The sequence below is a fragment of the Berghia stephanieae genome, chromosome 4, assembly GCF_034508935.2.
Source record: "Berghia stephanieae isolate SIO BIC M18660-M18661 chromosome 4, UCSD_Bste_1.3, whole genome shotgun sequence".
Classification (NCBI taxonomy): domain Eukaryota; kingdom Metazoa; phylum Mollusca; class Gastropoda; order Nudibranchia; family Aeolidiidae; genus Berghia; species Berghia stephanieae.
In genome coordinates this window covers 93,754,388-93,774,387 of record NC_088363.1, presented here as the reverse complement: position 1 = coordinate 93,774,387, position 20,000 = coordinate 93,754,388, and the positions used below count along the sequence as shown (strand labels likewise).

Genomic DNA, 20,000 nt, shown 5'->3' with positions numbered 1-20,000 from the left:
TCGTGTGAACCAGGCCACGGCACACATCAACACTGTACACAAACACAATCACACACATTCATACACGCGTACAATGAGAAACTTATAGAAATACACACTACTGAGATATCACTTAAAGGTATAAACAATATAACGAACATGTTCTACTACAGTGAAAAGAAGCAATGAAAATATTTTATTAAAAATATATAGTGACATTGGGTAATGAACCGCGATAAATTTCAAGTGTCATCAACCATCATTTTTACAGTAGCACCACTACTGTCACACTGAAGAAGAGGACGGTGCAAAAGTTATGGGACCGTGTCAACTGGTGGTTGACCGAGTCTGTCACGCTTCAGCGACCATGGAACATAGCGTTTCCTTTTTTATGTTCTCAGCGTTACATTACATTATTTTACAATTTAAATTGACATGGATATCTTTGAAAAATTACAACAGAAATTGAAACAGAACTCTTTAAAGCCGAGGTTGACTTATCACAAATCATAATTTCTTTCATTATTCGTCTGGTAATAACCAAAGACCTTCACAGTTTTCACCGCGAGAGCCAGCCGTAACAAAATGATAAACTAATTAGGCACAGATTCATAAACACTTTTTCATATTATCTGTATACGATCGTAATAATGATGCGACCTGTATACGATATGGTGCGACCTGTATACGATCGTAACAATGATGAGACCTGTATACGATCGTAACAATGATGCGACCTGTATACGATCGTAACAATGATGCGACCTGTATACGATATGATGCGACCTGTATACGATCGTAACAATGATGCGACCTGTATACGATCGTAACAATGATGCGACCTGTATATGATCGTAACAATGATGCGACCTGTATACGATCGTAACAATGATGCGACCTGTATACGATCGTAACAATGGTGCGACCTGTATACGATCGTAACAATGGTGCGACCTGTATACGATCGTAACAATGATGCGACCTGTATACGATCGTAACAATGATGCGACCTGTATACAATCGTAACAATGGTGCGACCTGTATACAATCGTAACAATGATGAGACCTGTATACGATCGTAACAATGATGCGACCTGTATACGATCGTAACAATGATGCGACCTGTATACGATCGTAACAATGATGCGACCTGTATACAATCGTAACAATGATGCGACCTGTATACAATCGTAACAATGATGGGACCTGTATACGATCGTAACAATGATGCGACCTGTATACGATCGTAACAATGATGCGACCTGTATACGATCGTAACAATGATGCGACCTGTATACAATCGTAACAATGATGCGACCTGTATACAATCGTAACAATGATGCGACCTGTATACGATATGATGCGACCTGTATACGGTCGTAACAATGATGCGACCTGTATACGATCGTAACAATGATGCGACCTGTATACAATCGTAACAATGATGCGACCTGTATACGATCGTAACAATGATGCGACCTGTATACGATCGTAACAATGATGCGACCTGTATACGATATGATGCGACCTGTATACGATCGTAACAATGATGCGACCTGTATACGATCGTAACAATGATGCGACCTGTATACGATCGTAACAATGATGCGACCTGTATATGATCGTAACAATGATGCGACCTGTATACGATCGTAACAATGATGCGACCTGTATACGATCGTAACAATGATGCGACATAAATGCAATTTATTCTATCATTTATTTTCTTTTATTTTAAAGCCGGGTTGCATAGATAAGACTACCTTCTTGGGAAAAAAACAAACAATAAAAGTAAAACTATACTGTCAGGTTGGACTACAAGATCACCTGTCTTGTCCTACATGTAAGTATAAGTGTTGTTTCTGGCTTAAGGCCCAGTTTAATCTTAGAGCGGTTTGAGCACATACTTATTATTGTACATATTATTATTGTGTTATACAAAAACTCTTGGTGCAGTCGAAATGTTTCAATGGAATCCTGAGACACATGTCGCATCCCTATTACCGTGCAGCTCTCGTGGTGAAGAAGGTAAGTTGTGGTAACCAGTTAGAATAAAATGGTTTCTCGTCTGTAAAGAATTAATTATACATTGCCATATCCGATGACAATGGCTACGTTATTTTCTTTATAAGGTAAAGGGAAAGAAAGAAGGATCGGCTACATAGCTATTCTACAGGCAAAGAAAGAACAGGAAATTAGATATGAACCACAGAGCAAAATCCTTTCATGAAAAGAAAGCCGGTACACAGAATAGACATTTCCAGAGAAAATAAGGGAACATGTCGACCTTGACTTGTTGTCAACTGACTAAACATCTTTCCTTTTTCTTTTCATTTTGACCGGAAACTTTCTAATTCCCATTCGATAGATGAAGGTGACACTTGAAAAGACCAAATGAATTGTCAAAACTTCTAAGTAACTTTTCAGGAATAAGACGTTTTGACCTATTTGTGGGGTCTTCTTAATCAGTCGATATAATGAATACGGCTGCGCTGTCTCTATGGACGCTTGCCGTGAATGTGTGTGTTACTTCGAATGTGTCAGTCTGTTTTTAGTATCCTGTTAGTAATTTGTTTCCATAAGTCTCTGTTTAGCTTTTGAATGTCATCGTGTGTGTTAAGGTGCTGAGGCAATTGGATGTTTCCCTATGTTGTTGAAATCAGTTTCTCGGTTGTTGTTTCCAAATATATTTGATATTTTTTGAGATCTTGATTCAATGTTGTTGGAAGTGAAGTTGGTGAACGCCCTCCCTATTTGGCTTCTTGTTTGAAGTAATCATTCAACGAGCTTTGTGCTGGAATATTTTCATCTCGTCGGAGCACGTGTCCGAACAGTTTCCATCTTTGTTTCTTTATTTATCTCTGACTGGTTGTACTCTGCATATGTCATACACATCCTCATTACTGATTTTGTCTGGCCAATATACCCCAATAACTTGTCTCAATTGTTTGCGATGAAGGAAGTCCATGGTGTCCAAAGTATTTTATGTAAGACCCAAAGTACCACAGTTGTACATAGGGATTGACAGCACTACCGATTCGTAAAGGCGTATTCTTTTATTTTCGTTAATGATGTTCGTCCTGTTCCAAACATTGTGTAGTTCTCTGAATGCAGTTTGAGCTAGCTTTTTTTCTCCGATTGACACCTTCATTCTCATGAATCAAGTTTCCGAGTTTTCTTACACTTTTCCATTCTGTTTGTTTCTTGTAAACTACTGTAATTTCTGTTTTGGATTCATTGACCTTTAGATTCCAATGTCGCCGAGTATTTGATATTATTGGCATGTGCTGCTCCGCCAGGTCTAATGTCTCAAATATGATATCAACATCGTCTGCGTTGATCATTTCGCCGGTAAGGATTTGAGTGCTGCTTGCAAATATACGGTAAAAAGAACTGGGCTCAGACTGTCTCCTTGGGGAGTTCCCAGCGATGTTAATAGTGAAACTTTCCGCACCAGATATAAACGTAAGTGTTGTGTTTGCCAGCAGTGATCTTATTAGTCGGATATTATATTTTTCGAGAAATGAGTGTAGTACCTTCAAAAGCGTTGTTCTGCAGATCTTATCAAAGGCAGACCTCATGCCAATGCCCAATATAGTGAACTCTTCTTTGCATTTTTCAGTTCTGGCTTTGAACCACCTATGAGCCCGTACAATGTCGATATAATAGTAACGTAATGTTGGTTTTCTATCCAATATACATAGTATTCAGTTTGATTTTGTCTAAATGCGTTCTATTCCAGCAAAGAATAGCGAAGTTGTTAAAGGGTCTGGAAAGGAAAGGAAAGAAAAAATCTAATAAATAATAATAAAGGGTATTTTGTCGCAGGCAGGGCAAGATGAAAACTGGATTTGTGGGACTGATTATTCGGGTATCAGACTTGTACTGTATGTCACGTCTATGTGGGAGGGTGGCAAGTAGGAGGAGACAGATAGGATTTAGATAGTTTCCCCTTAGCTAGTGTCTGGTGCCGCTTTTATTTTTCCCTTTTATAGTCCTGACACTTGACTGATAGTAAGAGCATGTTTTAGGTTTAAAGAAATAGGTAATAGAAGTTGTGGTAGATTATTGGCACGTTATATAGGGATAGGTAGGTTCAGAATGTAAGTATTAATCCCCGTTAAAGAAAAGTATTTTAATATAAATCAACAGAATTCCCTCATACAATAACAAGCTAACACGTAATTACTTACTTACTTAATCCTCTTCGGGCCTTGAGGCACATAGGGCATCCACCAGACATCTCCATTTTTTGCGATCGGCTGCTTTTGCGGTGGCTGTATTCCAGGTCAGGCCTGCTTCCTTTAATTCTTTCTCCATCGTCCTTCGCCAGGTTTCTTTGGGTCTTCCCCGCTTTCTCTTCCCATCTGCTGTCCAGTACAAGGCTGTCTTGGGAAGTGACCCTTTTTCCATTCTGGCCACATGACCCAGCCAACGCCATCTTCTTCTTTTTATTTGGCTATCAATGCTAGTGCAGTCAGCTTTCTTTAATAGATCCACTGTTCTTATTTTTGTAGGCCAAATAAATTAAAAATTCTTTTTAAACACTTGTTCTGAAAGGCTTCTAGTTTCTGTATTAAGGAGGATGTCATTTTCCAGCTTTCACTTCCATAAAGCATTGCTCTTGTATATTTTCAGCTTTGTCTTTCTCATTATTTGCTTTGATTTCCAAAAGTTTTTCAGCATGCCGAAAGCCTGGTTTGCCTTTTGAATTCTGTGCTTGATATCGTGTTCTGCATTTCCGTCGTCTGTTATTTTGGATCCGAGGTAGGAGAACTCTGTTACCTCTTCAATTATATGTTCATCTATCCTAATTTCACTGTCATGTTTTGGATTCACCCTAATGTACACAGTCTTATCGAAATTTATTTTCAGTCCAATTTTCGAGGCGTTCTTGTGTAGTACGTTTAGTTTCTCTGAGGCGTCTCTGTGTGTACTGGAAACTAACGCGATATCATCTGCGTAGTCTATATCTTCCAGAAAAGATGTCAGTGTCCAGCGAATGCCTCTCTTCTTACCATCAATTGTATTTTTCATGAGCCAGTCTAGAGCCAGGATAAACAGAAGCGGGGAGAGTATGCAGCCTTGTTTTACACCAGTTGTTACATTAAAGCTGTCTGTTAAATTGTTACCACAGATCACTTGGCATTGGTAGTTGCTGTACATTGCTTTGATTAGGTTGACTATCTTCATCGGTATACCATAATGGCGGAGTATTTTCCACAGGGACTCTCTGTGTAAGCTGTCAAAGGCTTTTTCAAAATCGACAAAAATGGTGTAGAGGGGGCTGTTCCATTCAATGCTTTGCTCCAGGATTTGTCTCAGGGTAAATATGTGGTCACTACATGACTTCCCTTTTCTGAACCCTGCCTGCTCTTTTCTAAGAATGTTTTCAATGTGAGGTGAGATTCTTTTCAGAAGGATTCTATTAAAAATTTTGCTCGTTACGGACAGGAGTGTGATTCCACGCCAGTTAGCACAATTTCCTAGGTCTCCTTTCTTGGCTATTTTATGGATGATGCCTTTCTGCCAATCCTCTGGTATTTCTTCCTTTTCCCAAATGTTGGTGAACAGTTTACTGAGAATTTTGGACATTTCTTGCGAGTTCGCTTTAAGCATTTCCGCAGTGATTTTGTCAATACCTGGGGCCTTGCCATTTTTTTGTTGTTGTATTGCCTCGTGCACCTCATGCTCAGTGATTGGACCAAGATTAACCTCTACGTCCCTTTCTGCTTCTGGGATATCTGTGTAAGAAGATGGGTCTGGTCTGTTCAGAAGGTTTGCGAAATATTCTCTCCATCTTTCAATTTTCTCCTTTTCGTCTGTGATGACACTACCATCTTGGGATTTTAATGGTTTCTCTTGACCATAACTTCTGTTTCCCGAGAGCTTTTTTGTGATTTTGTATAGTGTTTGTGTGTCGTGTCTTACAGCTGCATTTTCTGCTTCAGTTGCTAAATTTTCTGCAAAATCTCTTTTGTCTTTCCTTGTGGATTTTTTCACTTCTTTATCCTTCAATGAGTATTCACTGGATAGCCTTTCTTTCAGTCGGGGGGGGATTTAGCGTTCAGGAGATTTAGTTTGATTGATTTTCTTTGGTTAATGAGCTCCCATGACCTTGCTGATATCCAATTCTCTGTATTGGATTTATTGTGTCCTAAGTGTTCAGTGGCACTTTCCTGCATGACGTGGTTGAAATCTTGGATTGTCATGTTTGTAATATCTTGTATTGCACTGAATTTGTTTCTGACTGAGATATTGAAATTGTTTTGGATATCTGGGATTTTCAATTTATCTGTGTTGAAACGTTTCTCCTTCTGTTTTGCTATTTTTGTTTTCATCAATTTAGTAGAGATTTTGGCTGTGACAAGATGGTGGTCACTTCCAATGTCTGCCAATCGTCTGACTCTGACATCGTTTAGGCTGCTCTTCCATTTTCTGTTTATAATTATATGGTCTATCTGACTTTCTGTTTTCCCATCTGGTGATTTCCATGTCAATTTGTGGATGTTTTTGTGTGGGAAGAAAGTTCCACCAATAATGAAGTTGTGTTCTTCACAAATTCTGCCAGTCTGCTTCCATTGTTGTTCATTAACCCTATGCCCTCCTTTCCAACGGACTGATTTGTTTGTGTATTGCCAACTCTAGCATTAAGGTCTCCGATGATCATGAGCATATCATGTCTTGGAATGTTTTCAACGGCCATTCTTAGAATATCGTAAAATTCTTCTTTGTTTTCTTCATCTGAATCCTCTGTAGGTGCGTAGCATGTGAGGATTGATAGCTTGGTGTATTTTGAGTTGTGTCTTGTGTATAAAAGTCTTTCACTTATCGGTTTCCATTCCAATAGTGACTTGTTGTTTTGCCTGGCTATCAAGAGGGCAACACCTTCTCTGTGTTGGTCATCCTTTCGTCCTGACCAAATGATCAGGTCGCCATTTGAGAGTTGGCGCTTCCCAGCTCCTGTCCATCTTGCCTCTGATATGCCTAGCAAATCGATCTTGTAGTTCAACATCTCGCGCTGGGCTTGTGCCAGTTTTCCTGTTTGATATAGGGTCCTAACATTCCAGCACGAGACATTGAGCTTGCGTTTTGGTGACAACAGATCTGCAATCTGGTCGGGGGCGTCCTTTCGGCTTTGACCTCCTACCGTCATGAAGCCAGTATTCTGGTCCGCTTCTCTGCTGCCGCCGGTTGTGGATATATGTCTGGTTTCTGTTTCTGTAACAGTTTGCTTTTTATGAGGTGGGTTGTTAACCCTACGCTCAACCCCCATTCCTGGAGGGCCGGTGGATTACTCTTCGTCTGATCTCTCTCCTTTTTTCTCTTATTAGAGGTCCGAGGTTCGAGATACGCAAACCCTCCCACCACGACAAGGTGATAATCCGTCGGGAGAGTAACACGTAATTAGCCAAAGAATAATAATTCTGGTTTTAATTAATTTAATTTAGACGGACGAGATTATGTATTGATTTATTTACAATCCTGGGAAAGGTGAGGCGATTGAAATATATCACTACACTGTAGATGGCGACGGACCTTACGCATTATACATCTAAAAAAAAATACTGTCTCCTAGCGTAGCGTGTGGTACTGTAGATGGCGACGGACCTAACGCATTATACATCTAAAAAAATACTGTCTCCTAGCGTAGCGTGTGGATCCCATTTCCTACTCCAGACATCGGATCTGAGCCATCTGAATCCACCCACTTTGTCTTATCCCCTTTATACACGGGGTTTGATTTTATTCCGATGCTTATCAAAATAATATTATTATCTTCCAGTTTTCAACATGAAAGTTAGTAGTAAATAACGATGTGACTCGGGCTTCCGCAGTAGATGAGAGAGCATGGCGGTAATTTCCATCTCGGTGAAAACGGGTGTATAAGAGCAAGTCGCACAGCGTGATATCTTTGTGGTTATTTTATAATACCAGAACATCTTACAAAACAGTCGTCTTAAACATTCTGCAGTGCAATGACAAAACATTACTTTTGTCAATTTCGTCAGAAAACTATAACTCCGTATATGATAAAGATGATCTCACATTTATAAACGCGTGACTCCTCTTTAGATCTTTTACACAACCTTCAGATAAAGATGTTTGGAAAAGTTAAGTGTCGTATTTGTCTATCGATAATAAAATAACGACGATACAGTTTTCTGGACAACAGTTAAAAAGGTGTTTTATCTGGACATGCCGGAAAGCTCCCAAGCTAACAAAACCCACCAGATATTATTATTTAACAAGAAAAATAAAATCAATACGTCTGTCTTTGAGGACAAAAATACACACGTATTCTATAGTTCAAAGGGATTGGGTTTTTTAAATAGTAAATAATACTCACTAAAATTAATCCTATCCTTAAATAAAGGTCACGGTATCCAATACATCCTACGTGAGCGCATAAAATTTCATGTGTACTGATAACTTTGGTGCGACTGCTTCATCTCACATCACTGAAATGGAGAACAGTTTACGTTGGTATGAAAGTGCATTGAATTCCCCATTCACATCTGTGGGACACAAGGTAGGTGCCTTATCCAAAGAACTTAATAAGTCTGAAATTACTTGCGTTAGAGGTTAAATGCTAATTTTCACAATTTCATATCATCTTGGCTGAAAAGATCGCTTTTCGAAACGCCAACAGGGCTGCTCTCTCTCTCTCTCTCTCTCTCTCTCTCTCTCTCTCTCTCTCTCTCTCTCTCTCTCATCCCATCTATCCATTCATCCATCCATCTATCAATCCACCCACCCACCCACCTACCCACCTACCTATCTATCTATCTATCTATCCATTCATCCATCCATCTATCAATCCACCCACCCACCCACCTATCTATCTATCTATCTATCTATCTATCTATCTATCTATCTATCTATTTATCTATCTATCTATCTATCTATCTATCTATCTATCTATCTATCTATCTATCTATCTATCTATCTATCTATCTAGTGAATACAAACAATGGTGCCCATGTCTTTGATTGACTTAATACAAGCCAATCCCTTACACACGAGCTGAATAAACACCAAATGGACTCATGAGTCATATTTCTCTAAACTCACTCACAACCAATTAAACACAGTAACATAGTAATTAATGGTGGTATCACAGTTAACAACCATGCCATCATGGTATGACGGTGATTGGTGTTTTAAAAAAAAAAAAGCTTTGAACGAACTACCTTTGCATTGCTGCACACAACAGTTAATTAATATAAACCTACAGATGTGATTGCTTCATTAAATAGAAAAAGAAACAAAACTATTTGCATTCATGATGCAGAGCTGCCACCCCTTACTTAATGCCAACAAAACATGACTTTTTTCCAATTGAAAAAGTAGGCCTACATCCTTTATTCACCAATTTCCGTCGTCTTTATAGATCTAGATAGTTAAAAATCTGATTAGCCGTTATTTTAGATTAAAGAAATTGAAGTTACAAAAAAAAAACACAAAAAAACAGCTATAGTATAGTATACGGACAGATTCAATCATTAAAACTGTCTAAATCTTTATAAATTCAATGGTAGGGCTGAAGAAATATGAATCCAAATGTAAATTATACAGTATAATGATGCATTCTTTTCTTCTTGCCCCTCCTCAAAAGGTTTGGGACCTCTCGATAAATTAGGAGCTTTCGTTAAATCAATTGATATTAGGTCCAACATGTTTCTGATCAAATAAAATATAAATAAGTGATTTATCATCGTGCGTTGGTCATGTAGTCGAGCGTTTGCTTACAGCACAATGCAAGGCGACGATCACCAAAAGAAAGTGTAAAGTCAGTTATTAGTGCTCAAGAAAACACATGATCTCAGTGCTTGTACATCACAATGCAAGGCGACGATCACCAAAAGAAAGTGTAAAGTCAGTTATTAGTGCTCAAGAAAACACATGATCTCAGTGCTTTTACATCACAATGCAAGGCCACGATCACCAAAAGAAAGTGTAAAGTCAGTTATTAGTGCTCAAGAAAACACATGATCTCAGTGACCCTTGAACTATAGAAATAACTAGTATTCATCTTCTTTTGGAGGTTGTGGCCTTGTGGCGTGATGTCATTGTGCTCCATATCAGGATATGAGTTAACGTGACGTCATTGTGCTCCATATCAGGATATGAGTTAACGTGACGTCATTGTGCTCCATATCAGGCTATGAGTTAACCAAGGTTACGATCCGACCCTGTTATTCATTATTTCAAATGTTGAAACAAACATTGGAGTCCTTCAAACCACTGGTACTTCTTCCCATAACAAAAACTATGAGAATGTTCTCCATATAATGCCATACCTTTAGAAAACATTTTATTTTATTTCTAAAGAAACGCAAGATCGCAAAATAAAAACATAAAAAGAGCCATCAATAATAATTATTTTTAACATTATAAAGAAAAGGTCAGATCAGCCAAAGATCAGTTATTATAACAGCTATGCAGTAAGGATTGAAATGTACGTATCGCTTGTGTGTGTGTGTGTGTGTGTGTGTGTGTGTGTGCGCGTGTGTGTGTGTATGTGTATGTATTTGTGTGTGTGTGTATGTGTGAGTTGAACCAACTTCCGGTAAAATACACTTTATAAGTCAGCGGCACCCTCGAACTGGCAGAGTGTTTCATTTGTAACTCATCACAGAAAAGGAAACGACTAAGTAGGTAAGTGGGAAAAAAAAAAGAATTTAAAAAAACAAACAAAGAAGACAGTTAGGTACGTCAAACTGGTTGCTACTTCTAAGTCATTTGGCAACTTGTGTTGTGTATCACCATCTTGAAAATACTTGACACATCACTTTAAGCGTGTTTTAGAAGTGTGTAACGACAATAAAACACACAAAAGTCATTCATCGCCGAAATAAAGGGTGAAGTACACATTACAATAGAACAGCTACACAGAAATAGGCCTCATATTTATTGCATTCCCCATTTCTGTCCTACCTTATTATTTCTTATGTGTCACACTGATTTAGGCATCTCCAGACACATGACACGTTTTCACACTCACCAACCTTTTCTATCTAAAAACGTGGGCTCTTAAAGAAGGAACGAAATTGACGTCAGTCAGCTCTTTGTCATTAATCGTTTATAGCCAGCCATTTTTATAAGTAGTTATCACTAAATAAATGGTATCAATCAGACTATAGACATTCAAGGTTACACATAGTTTTGTGTGTTATATCCGGCTGGCGGATGTTGTGAGTTTATTGGCGAAACGCATAGCACCAATACAGTGAAATGTCTACAAAATGTGCTCAAAGCGTTATAAAACAAATACAAGTCAACAGCACACTTAATTTGTTTGACAAGGCATGGCGCCCAGGCTGTGAGACGTTATTACAACTTATTTTTGGCAGAGACAACGATGTTACCGATACTCGGTTTAATGTGAGTAAAAAGTGTTTTCCAATGACTAAAGTTCAAGCCGCCAAGAACGGGATTCGAACTCGGAGACATTTAGGTGACAGGTGACGAGCCAAATGTCATACCAATTAGACCAGGGGCCGTGTTCATGAACGCGGACTAGCGCTTAGTCTCTGCCTATCTCTGACTTTAGTCAATGGCTTGAAACAATCGGATGTCATGTGAGCTGACTAAGCAAGTCCGGGACTAAAATCACGGAAGCAAGAGAGAGAGAATAACAATACATCATTTGACTGCTTCCCTCTCAGCCAAGGACTCCGGCCAAGATGAGGGGGAAAAATCAAGTAATCTCATTCCAAGACAAAGAGCAAGTCCTTACAACGTCCACTTCTAGGCAAGAGACTAATTAGTCCGAGATTAGAAAGCGTTCATGAAATCCGATTTTTTTAGTCCCTTGCTTTGCTTGGGCTTAAGACTAGCTATTGATTTACTAGACTAGTAAATTACTAAATCTAGTCCTCGTTCATGAAAACGGGCCCAGAAACCCACATCTAACGTTGTTTCATTCTTCAAAATCGGTATCCCGACTTGTAGTATCTGCCCATAACATTGGATAATTCTTTTGTATTATTTTGTTGTTGATTGAAGAATGGCCTTGAGTCCGAAACATTAACAAATGCGTATTTGACCAAACACTTTTGACAGTCCAAAGCTTCAAACAGCTTACTTTCTACTTTGAATTGAGTTCAAGGGTGGGAGCTAGAATAAAGGGGAGCGGAGTAACAACCAACCCGACACCAAAGTAACATCGTTAGATATTATTACACAAGAAGCTGTTATTTACCAGGAGCTCTTGATGAACTTATGTTACAACGTATAGTATTGCCGCCGTGCACTGACAATACACATTTTTCAATATTGGCAAAGAAAATTTACTGCTCCATATAATAAAAGATTAATACGATCCTAAAGTAACCAAAAAGTCTTAAGCCTGAGACTTCTTTAAAGTGTCAGGGTCGAGATATTTTGACAAGCAGTGGATTGGTTGCCTTCATCAATCGATATACATATAATATTAGGAGGTCAATAATTTATAGCCGAAATGGAAAAAAAAATCCAGTATTTTCTTTGACTAAGGCAATATAATATAATTGTAACACAAGAAAGGCTATCGAAAGAAACACCGTGTGTAACAGAACGCTTTCTGATAAAGACTCAAGATAGTAGCAAAACCACTTACACAGTGTGTCGCCATTGAAACGAAACATAACAACACAATGTAACCCACAAAGTAACTTAATTCATGATTAATAACTGCAAGAGAATTTAATTCCTAGAAAACACCGCCACCTATTACAATCAATAAAAGCTCTTATTAGGAAACTTGCGTCCCATCAAAAGGGTAGCAATCAATTTTTACTGCATATTTGACACAACTGAAACCGGGGTAAACTCAGAATCCTCCACTGGCATTTCTTTCCATAAAATTTGCGGGGGGGGGGGGGGGGGGGGGATTCTTGTAACGTAAGAATGAGAAGTTAATGAATGACAACAGGCTGGGGGTATTTTAAGAAAAGAGAGCAAGATAGCTACTTCTGACACTGACTTACCAACAGACAAAACAGATATGATGAGTATTCCAAAACAGATCAAATTCATCTGCGCAGTTATCCTCGAGTCATCAAATCTTGAAATATCCAGAGCAAAATGCAGAAGATAAATCCGATTTGGGGGAATGGTGGACAGTTGTGTAGAGGTTAGATAAATCCTTGAACACTTTTCGAAGAATCACAGAATCCAAAACACCAGAATCATCATTCCTAGAACTCAGAAAATTTTCTATTCCTCCTTCAGAAACCCCACATTTTTATTTAAATTTCAATTTAGGTGCAAAAAAAAACAAAAAAAAAAAACAAAGAAAAACAAACAAAAAAAAAAACAAGCTAAGACAATATGAAAGCAATCCGAGATATTAGATAAATATTTCCCCCTGGAATGAACAACACGGTACAGGTGGGTTGAGAATCCAAGTCAGAAGTAACTAAAAAAGTTTAGTCCAACGTTCCATGCTGCGGGAAAAGTTTTTGCGATGCGTGATGAGAATGAATGGAGCCACAGGAAAAGAAAAGAAAAAAATATTATAAACTTAAATCCTCTATTATACACCGTTAATTTTTTTACAATCTTAAATTGGTACACATTTTCACTCATAAAACTCCATAGAACAGGAAAAGAGTCTAACACGGATGAACGAATCAAGTTTTAACTTCACACTGTATACTGTATTTCATTTTCACGCCTGTGTCTGACTCACCAGTCAGTCAGCAGCCAATGCAACTCGTCCGTCGTCTGTGTGCCGCCGTCTGCTATCTTTCTCGTGTTGTGAGAATTACGTGCGGGGCTCCTCTGTTGTGCGTGTGTGTTCGACGTTGAGGTAATACGAAATTTATTTCAATCTGTTTTAGCTACTTTTTCTTATAGGGGAGGGGTGGGGGGGGGGGGGGGGTTCGTTCGAATTGGCCGAATTGTTGCGGCATTGCACGGTTACACGGAAGGTCCCGGGCTCGAACCCCCGCTTCAGGCACTTTTGTTTTTGTTCCTTGGGCAAGATTATTTACCGCCAATTGGCTAACATTGGCCAACATGGGTTATTCCTATTGACACCCCAGGGCCCGTTTTCATGAACGAGTACTAGATTCATTAGTAATTTACTAGTCTAGTAAATGACTAGCTAGTCTGACACATCGTTTTATGTGTTGATTACTTTTGGTAAGCAGGGCCCGTTCTAATGAACGCGGACTAGCGCTTAGTCCCGGACTATCTCTGACTTTAGTAAATGACTAGAAAAAATCGGATTTAATGTGAGCTGACTAAGCTAGTCCCAGACTAAAATCACGTCACCTTCGGACTAAGTTTGGCCAAGATTTAGTCACTTGCTCGAGTCGGACTTGATCGTTTAGTCTCTGACTAGTAACTAAGAAACGGCGTCAACAAAGTCAACAAAGATGGCGGCCAATGTTAGACGACTCGGTTCGCGAGAAAAAAATACATAGAAAAAGAATTATAACGACAAAAGTAATCTGTTGATATATGTCAATGCTAAAGGAAACGGTTTAAAGGTCACAGATCGTCGAAAGCACACATTTTTGTCCGGGAAACTAATAAATCTGATGAAGTTGAGTAACTCAGTGAGTCTGAGTCTGAGATTTCAGCTTCGCTTGGTTCGAAGTTTAGATTTAGATATTTAGAGAATAACAAACACACAACTAGACCTAGCTTATTTTTTAATATGAAAATTATGTTGTTTAGCTAAAACACCCCTACCTCCTTTTATTTTCTTTATTTTTGTGCCAAGCAAAGCAATGCGAAGTTACTCTCGATCACATGACGTGATTCGTATGACTATGACTATGACACTGTCATTGACAGTACTGCCAAAACAACTGTCAACACATGAAAATGGCGGCAGCTGTGCTGTTTCAAATTCGTCAGAGAACACTGATTCAACGGGAGAGGGTGTTTCGGGTCAGACTTAATCCCATCGATTCGTTTAACGACGATGAAATATACGAACATTTCTGTTTTCATCGTGAACACATTTTTATAATTTGTGATCTTGTAAAAGACGACCTTGATCGTCTTCTCTGGAGGAAAGGTTAGTATATGTATTCATTTTAATTCTAATCTCATACTAGACTAATCTTTAAAGAGAAGTTTTCTTATATTCTCATGCATCCAACCCAAAATCGGTGCCAAGACTTCTTCTTCTTCTTCTCCTTCATCTTCACGCCTCCTCGTCCTTCTTCATCAACATCATCATGTTCATCTTCTCCCACTTCTTCCTCCTCCTCTTCTTCTTCTCAACTGAACAAGTCAAACTAAGTGTTAGTGTTGGTAGATTTCTCTAATCATCACACACAAACCACTATGACTGTTACTGGAATGACATGGAATGGAAATTTTTTCACCGCTCTCTGGCACTATTGAATTTTGCATTCCCTTAACCAATTTTCGAGCTCTTGTCGGAGATTATTTTCACTGTCATTGTAATATTTTTGAAAGGGAACATTTTTCATGAGCAAAACCAGTTTAGAATTGAAGAAGAAAAAATTTGTACAGTTGGACTGACAAATTGCGGAGGAGAATCAATCTTTAAAATAGGATTTTTCACTCGAGGCGATGGGTAAGCGTGGCTCAGCAGTGTGGTCTTTACTTTGTATCCAAAAGGTAATTAGTTTGATCACCCGTTGTACTGTGTAGCCTTGAGCAATCCATCTCGTCCTAGTTCCATTTGCGGCACTGCACTGCGGCTGATGTCTGGGTTATTCCAGTATTCCCTTGGAATAGACCCTAAAGACAGACAAATTTCCCCATTGGATGCAAAAAGGGAATGTTATCTTTATATGCATATATGCTGGTCTGACATCCGATTGCAATATGGGCCTCGTTTAACATTGTTGCACTGGACATTATTTTGTGTAATTTTTTGAGATTTTCATTATAACAATGAGCTCATGATGTATTGGGTTATCAGACCTGCAAATAAGTGCACGTTGCCTTAATGCTTAAGGAAAATTAGTTTATTTCATCCCAGCTTAAATGATGAGATTTACCGTTATAATGTTATAATAGATGAGAGAGTAAAATACAAACTATGACGCTATTTCAATACGAAGCAGAAGTCAGAGCCATTCGAAACATTACAAGAAATACAAACAACAAAAATAAAAATAAGAATATCGAATCGGAAGGTCCTGGGTTCGAGCCTCGTGCTCGGCGCATAGTTGAGTCCTTGGAAAAGACTCTTTACTCACATTCTCTCACCGTACTCAGGTGTAAAATGAGTACCTGGCCGTTAACACTGTTGTCTTTGTCCGAAAAATTGTAATATCGCCTGACAGGCGTCATGTCCCGTCCTACATGTTAAATGTTGCTGTTGACCAGGGAACTATTGTAAAGCGCTTTGAGCACATTCAGTGGATATTGCGCTATAAAAAGCTCAATTTAATTTAATATGAATCAATTATAAATCCTCTCTTGCGGTTATACCAAAGCTGTTAAAAAATCGTAATATGTTGTTTCAAAACTTGTGTCTTGTTTTTAAAATTTCACTTCAAATACACATTACAAAGATGTTGTCGACGGTCAATTTAAATAAAATATTTCACTGGATAGACTTTAAAAAGTGAAAGTAATATATTCGAGTACAGTTTCCTTGAACTTGAACTCATTCGAAATATCCCAAATTTTTTCCTTATTATTTTTAGTTGTCCTTCCATTCCTTACTTGAACTAATTTCACCTAGCCAATGTAAAAAAGGATTTGATTAATTCAAGGTTTTATTTTAGTGCGCCCTGTTATTTCGACCACCGAAGATTTACTGTTACATTGACAGTTACGTTTGTGTACAATATGATACACATGCATACACACAGGCATTCACACACTCCATTGTCATTTCGCATAATTGCTACTTATTCTTATCACTTCGCCATTCATTCTAATTTCAATGCCATATGCCATGATTTGCTACTAGTTGGCTACGTCATTAAATGAATGATGTGATACAGGAACCTTCTCCCAATAAAGTAAATAATAATTATAAATTTCCCTTTAATAGTCCTCATGCGGAAATTTGTCTTAGGGTTTATTCAATGGGAATGCTGGAATAACTCAGGTGTCAGCCGCAGCACAGCGCTGCAAATTGAGCTAGGGAGAGGTCGCTTGTTGATGGCCACATGCCATGGTGTATATTCAAACTAGGTATCTTTTGGGTACAAAGCAAAGACCATACTGGTGAGCTACAAGTGTCAAGAACAAAGACATTTAAAAAAAAATAATTAAAATTTAGCATTATATAGCGCAATATCCACTAAATGTGCTCAAAGCGCTTTACAAGTGGACCCTGGTCAACAGCAACATTTAACATGTAGGACGAGACATGCGCCTGTTAGGCGATATTACAATTTTTCGGACAAAGACACCACTGCGAATGGCCAGGTACTCATTTTACACATGAGTACAGTGAGAGAATGTAAGTAAAGAGCCTTTTCCAAGGACTCAACTATGTGCCGAGCGCGAGGCTCGAACCCAGGACCTTCCGATCCAAAAGCGAGTGTCATACCACCAGACCACATCCGCACAAAGACATCATGCTGAAAGTAATCGCATCAAATAGTTCTTCCTTCACTCCTTCAGAGCTGCAAGGCTGGTGTAGCGGGAGTTTATCTCTGTTTCTTTAGTGCGAAACGGACAATAGTAATTGCTTGCTACCCTTGGATAGGACACAGGTTTATTGTAAAGTACTTTCCACTAGATCTAACAAATACAGATTCCCCATCATTCCTGGGTGGTCAGTGGGGTCAAATAAAAATCTCTACTTTGCCCTTAGCATGTAAAGCGAATACCCTAATAATTGAGCTAGAGGGACCAGCTTCACATCAAAGACCCGTTTACATATCTTTAAAATTTGAAATGAAAAAAAAAAAATTTAATGAATAGCAGTCCTTCAGAGGCATGAAGCCCAAGGAGCCAGGGTTTATCCCGGTTTCTATGGCATGAAACAGACAATAACAATTGCTTGCTACCCTTTGGATAGGAAGGTAGTCTATCACAAAGTACTTTCATGAGATCTGACAGACCTAGCTACCCAATCACTTCCCCCCCCCCCCTTTCTACCACTTAAATTACATCAGAAAAAGGTGCAAGTTGGAACAATGCAATGGTTTATTCCTCTGTTCCCCTCTCCTCTGCCTCCATCCATTCTAACCCCACCACTCTCAGCCACTACCATTACTAAATGCTCTTCAAGACCTAGTAATAGTAAAGCACCGTCCCAATGATAAGAAAAGACATAATCAGGCTTCACATAAAAGCTCATTACCCAATCAGTTTTCATCAGGCACAGTTACTCAATCAGTCAGTTGTCACACATCATTCGCTTTATTAGGCATAGGACTATCAACATATTGATCAGTCAGTCACTTGCCTCCCACTAGCCTTTTGTTGAGTCGTCATGGTATGTTACACAAAGTACATGGTTGTTAAAAGGTCACCCAATGACTATTACTCCCCCACCCTCATCCCATCTCCATTCCCTGACGCCTGGGTTATTCCATTCTTCCCTTGGAATAGACCCTGAGACAAATTTCTCCTATGGGATGAATAAAGGGAATTTTATTATTTTATATGAGGCCATTGTGCGCGAGCTGTACTGTACGTAAGTTGACTACACTTCCTGATTTAGATTTTATTGCAGGTTTTATTATATGCAAAATTTTCCTTCTCCCATTTTTAGGTCGTCTCTGATGCAAATTTATAAGTTACAAACTTGGTTCCTAAGTGGCCTGGTTCAGTGCATGATGCAAATTTTTTTAGGAAATCTGGGCTATTCTTTGCATTTGAGGATCCACATCGCAGGGCTTTGGATGGTGTGATCCTTGGAGACAGTCGTTATATGTTAAGAAATTGGCTAATGACCCCAATACCGAAACCCCCAAAATAGAGGAGAAGAGGCATTTAACACCGCCCATCGTATCACAAAATGTACAATTGAAAGGTAAGTTTTACAAGTCATATAATCCCACCCTCCAGGAAACAATAACATTTTGATAATTTTTGAAATTTAATATTTCAGGTTTATTTTTATATCCACTTTACAATACAATTTGCAAATGATCAATGAAAATAAAAGAAAATTAACCAAAAAAAAAGTTGTAATCATGCTGTCATTGTCATGCCATTATAAACATTAACATTTTTTTTTGAAGAACTCAGATTAACCATTATAATTCTTCGCCTTCTAATTCTAATTAAATGACTGAGAAAAAAAAAAAAAAAGAGAGAGAGAGAGAGAGAGAGAGAGAGAGAGAGAAAGAAAGAGAGAGAGAGAGAGAGAGAGAGAGAGAGAGAGAGAGAGAGAGAGAGAGAGAGAGAGAGAGAGAGAGAGGTCCATTTAATTTTAATTGGTTTTAAGTGTACATGTACAAGCAATTATTGTCATTTCAACAGAGTCATTGGAGTGGTTAAAAGAAGATGGAATTGTCTCCATGACGAGCTCAGAATGACGCCTGACAGAGCCTGCAAGGTTATTTATGTGTGTTTTTGACTTCACAACTTTGCTGTTGATGCTGGCCTACCCATGGAAGAAAACAACTGTAATGATGATGATGACAGCAATCATAACTTTTCTCCTATTGGGACTCAGAAAGGAGCATCTGAACAGAACGTCTTGCTGTTGGCAAGGCAGCCTGGCTGACTTTGATTAATAGTGCTTTTAGAAATATCGTTGAACCTCTCTAATCAGGAAATAAATGTAATCATTAATGTAGTACATCAATACAAGTATACTGTGTGCAGTATTCTTATTGTGATGAGCTACATAAATGTCACGCTGTTTTAATTATTGTTCAAGCATATGGAAACACATTTCTATATCCTATAACTACAAGTCGCCTATCAGGCATCTAGTACTCTTTGACTATCCCATTTTACTCCTTTTTACTGGCGCTGATATGTTGCAAGTGCTGTAAAACCCTTAAAAACAAAAACAAACCTGTTTTGCAGGAAGTATTAAAGTGCATTCACTGTAATTTTTTCTGGAATAGGTCTGATATAAATTGGAAAACTAAACAAGAATTCTCATGCCTGAGTCGGTT

At 38.5% G+C, this 20,000-nt stretch overlaps 1 protein-coding gene across 1 annotated transcript in view; it reads right to left on the bottom strand.

The window, feature by feature from the left end:
- Positions 1-13,725, bottom strand: part of LOC144971597 (vascular endothelial growth factor receptor kdr-like) — a gene marked incomplete in the record, with an annotated part of 124,431 nt that extends 110,706 nt beyond the window's left edge. Inside the window, 2 exon segments of the mRNA XM_078912663.1 lie at positions 12,954-13,412; positions 13,658-13,725. Coding sequence (XP_078768789.1) covers positions 12,954-13,002 — 49 coding nt within the window.
- Positions 13,726-20,000: the final 6,275 nt, after the last annotated feature.